The sequence below is a fragment of the Rattus rattus genome, chromosome 8, assembly GCF_011064425.1.
Source record: "Rattus rattus isolate New Zealand chromosome 8, Rrattus_CSIRO_v1, whole genome shotgun sequence".
NCBI classification, from domain to species: Eukaryota; Metazoa; Chordata; class Mammalia; order Rodentia; family Muridae; genus Rattus; species Rattus rattus.
Genome location: NC_046161.1, coordinates 53317515 through 53321397, shown reverse-complemented (window position 1 = coordinate 53321397; position 3883 = coordinate 53317515). Strand labels below are relative to the sequence as shown.

General features: G+C 49.2%; 1 protein-coding gene across 2 annotated transcripts in view; it reads left to right on the top strand.

Moving 5' to 3' along the window:
- The first annotated feature begins 299 nt into the window (after positions 1-299).
- The window catches only part of Arih1 (ariadne RBR E3 ubiquitin protein ligase 1), a 99976-nt gene continuing 96392 nt past the window's right edge, over positions 300-3883 (top strand). Inside the window, exon 1 of one of the 2 annotated variants that reach the window (XM_032909512.1) lies at positions 300-1008. In XM_032909512.1, coding sequence (XP_032765403.1) covers positions 640-1008 — 369 coding nt within the window. In that variant the 5' untranslated portion in view covers positions 300-639. The remainder of the gene's footprint in view (positions 1009-3883) is intronic. The other variant, XM_032909513.1, reaches the window with a different exon arrangement.

Here is a 3883-nt window from a genome sequence, read left to right as displayed (position 1 = left end):
GCAGCGGCCGGCTTCCCGGAACTAGCCGGGGCGTGTCAGAAGTGTCTGCGAGGCCCGGAAGCGAGGAAGGTCCGCCACGAAAACCACCGCTTGGCCGCTCCCCGGACTCCTCCCCACGACCGGAAGGCCTCAGCCTCCTCACGTCAAGGACCTACAGCTTCTCAGTCTAGCCTGGCCACCGCCGCGCCGCCGCACTCCCGTCCTCCTCAGGCCGGGCCGTGGGGTCTCCTCAATTACTACGCAGGGGCCAAGGGGCGTGGCGCGGTGACGTACAGAGGACCGACGCGATGACGCAGCGCGGCGCGGTGACGCACGCCCCTTTGTTGGCTCAGTAGCGGTAGCAGCGGCCGCGGAGGTGGCGCTGGGGACTGTTTTCCGTCCGAGCCCGGAGCGGAGCGGCGTCTGATTGAGGCCGGCAGTAAGCGGCCCCCGCGCTCCCTCCCGCTCTGCTCCGCGCCCTCCCGGCCGCCGCCGCCGCCCGCCTCCAACCGCCGCACCCGGGGAGCAGCCGCGGCCCACGGGGCCGGAACCAGGCCTGCGTCCGGACAGCAGCCGGAGCCGGAGCGAGAGCCGGGGCCTCGGCGTCCCCGCCCTCTCCGCGCCGCGGCCAGCGTCTGCCAGGCCCGCGCGCGTCGCGCCATGGACTCGGACGAGGGCTACAACTACGAGTTCGACGAGGACGAGGAGTGCAGCGAGGAGGACAGCGGCGCCGAGGAGGAGGAGGACGACGACGAGGATGAGCCGGACGATGATAACCTGGATCTCGGCGAGGTGGAGCTGGTGGAGCCCGGGCTGGGCGTCGGCGGGGAGCGGGACGGACTGCTGTGCGGGGAGACTGGCGGCGGCGGCGGCAGCGCTCTGGGTCCCGGAGGCGGTGGCGGCGGTGGCGGTGGCGGCGGCGGCCCGGGGCACGAGCAGGAGGAAGATTACCGCTACGAGGTGCTCACGGCCGAACAGATCCTGCAGCACATGGTGGAATGTATCCGGGAGGTCAACGAGGTCATCCAGGTGAGGGGCCCTGCCACGCCATCTGGCCCTGGAGCCGGCTTGGGGAGCGGACCCAGGCGGCCTGTGCGGCGCGGAAGAGCAGGCCAGGGCCTGGCTGGTCCCGGGCCTGTCTGCCCTGCCGGCCGGTCGGGAGGTGCGCTTGGGCGGTGCTTCCCAGAGTCCTGGCATGGCGGAGGCCTGGGGCTGCCTGAGCGGCTATGGCCGGCCGTTCCAGCATGACTACGGCCGGAGTGCCTTTCCTCAGGAGTGAGGGTGGGATTCAGGGGCGGGCTAGAGCGGGGTGAGGTGGTGAGTATGGAAGAGGTGTCAGAAAGAACCCGGCCCTTTTCGCAAGGTTTATCCTAGTCCTTGAGTCTCTTGAGCAGTTTCATATGGGATTAGGGCAGGCCCTTCAGAGCAGCTTTGGTGTACGATTGCCCCAAGTGGGCACCGGCTAATAAAGAAATGGATCTCCTTGGCAGTCTTAAGTGGCTACTTAAAGGTGGGGGAAGGGAACTATTTCTCGGAAGAGGTGCTGATGGGCCTTATTTTCTGATGTTGAGACTTATGCCTACATTTAGGGGGAGGGGAGGGACATATTTTCTGTTTGGGACCTGCCTGCTACTACTTCCAGTGGTAACATGTAACTTGATGGTAACATGTAACTTGATGGAAGCTGTTGGAATAGTTACTGCAGATTTCCTATCCACTCTTGCAGCTTCAGCAACAATAAAACGCAGTGTTGTCTAATTGGACAAAACTCTATTGTGAATTAGAAAGAGGCATTCCAGCTTCTGAACTCCTTTCTCTGTAGGTTTCTATTTTGTGCATAGAAAGTTAAAACTTGCTTCAGGCCAGTGACTGCATCTCATTTAACACTATATACATCAGAGTTTTTGAGCTTTAGGAAATTAATTTCCATTCGTTTGGGGGAAAAGTTACGAATGGGATGATTGGAAAGTAAAGCTGACACGTGACCCTTTGGTGAAAGGCGGAAATTTCAGCTGTTTAGGAGGTTGAAGCAGATGGATGATGGCAAGTTCAAGTCCTACCCGGACTACAGAGTAAGCTCAAGGCTGTCCTGGGCAACTTGGTGAGACGCTGTCTCAATATAGAGTAAAAATGGGGATGTCGATACAGGTTAGTGGAAGAGCAAAAGTTCGAGGCTCTAGATTCAGCCCTCAGTGTTGCAAAATGAAAAATCAGAGTGAAATCTTGATTCATTTTAACTGTAACAGTAGTTACATGGAAGGAAACTACATAGGAACAAGAAGTTACTCTTGCTTTCAAGCACATTGCTTTCTTTTAAACTTTATTAGAATGGGTTAGCTTAATATTCATGGACAGATTATCAATGTCACTGCCTACTTGCTGAATTTCCATGGCTAACATGTGTATGGTCTCATCCACTAACACCGTTTTGCAGATCTAGGCATTAAAGAATGTATTTGGAAAAATGGAAAATCTCATCTAGTGTTGTTAGTAGTGGAAATCTCAAGTTTCAATGTAGATGATGATGCCTCGGAAATAAATGAAAGGATTGTAGAAGTCAGATTAAGTTTCATTGCTCTAGTTCTTAGATAATCCAGATTTCTTTCTTCCCTTTATTTAATAAACAAAAAGGAATTGCATTAGCAAGGAATTTGTGGTTAAAACTTGAATTATTTTTATTTACATGCAGTGAGATAAAACCTGATGTTTTTAAACTCACCTAGCTTACTGGCATTATAAATAACTCAAGGGTATTTATCAGAAATAACTGACTTATAAATGTGTATTTTACTTTAGTTAAATCTCATCCAGTTTTGTCAGTTCCTAGATTTATCTGAGTTACCAGGTCAGGTAGCAGATATGCATGACATCATTTGTGGTTTAAAGAAGAATAAATGCTGATGAACTACTAAGACCTGTAAAAATCAGGGATGGGGGGATACTTTTCCACATTTTCTTGCTTCATTATTCTAGTCTTTATAAGTAAGACTGATTTTTTTTTTTTTAAGATTTATTTTTATTTTTATGAGTACACTGTAGGTACACACACTAGAAGAGTGCATCGGATCCCATTCCAGATGGTTGTGAGCCACCATGTGGTTGCTGGGAATTGAACTCAGGACCTCTGGAAGAGCAGTCAGTGCTCTTAACTGCTGAGCCATCTCTCCAGTCTGAGGCTGGATTTATGAACACCTGAACATGTATTTCTTGTTGAAAGTTCATATTTAGAAATACCAATCAAGTCAAAGATAGGATATATTCCATACCACCTTTTCTTGAACTAATTAATATTCTTATACATCTAAACAAGGCTTGATTCTGTTTTAGGTATTTAAATTCAAAGCATTGCACGGGTAATATGTGTACAGTGTAAGAAAAGAAATCTCATCAGTAAAGAGAAACTTAGAGGCAAAATAAGCTACCAAGAAACTTCAAAATGTGAGCTGTAGCTAGTTTTCTGGGACCTGCATAGCCATACATATTTAAAAAAAAAATGATTGTGTGTAATTTGATTTCAGTGGGGAGAAAAAGCAGGTTTCAAAACCAGAAAGAATTTCTGAAGAACTTTCTCTAATAAGTAACTACTCTGTTAAAGAGCGTAGTGATTACACATTAATTTGTTTAACCTGTTGCTGGCTTTTTACAGTTTTTAATTTAGAAGTACACATATCCTCAGAGGTCATACATAGAATGTTTTCTTATTTCTTGGTATAAGTCCACTTGTAGAATTAAAGAGAATGGCTCATTTTCAATGCTTTGAGATGTTAAGTGTTTTCAAGTTAAACTAGTTGCCTAATTGGTATCAAATGGTCAATTAAAAAATTTGCTTTGGGGGTTGGGGATTTAGCTCAGTGGTAGAGTGCTTGCCTAGGAAGCGCAAGGCCCTGGGTTCGTTCCCCAGCTC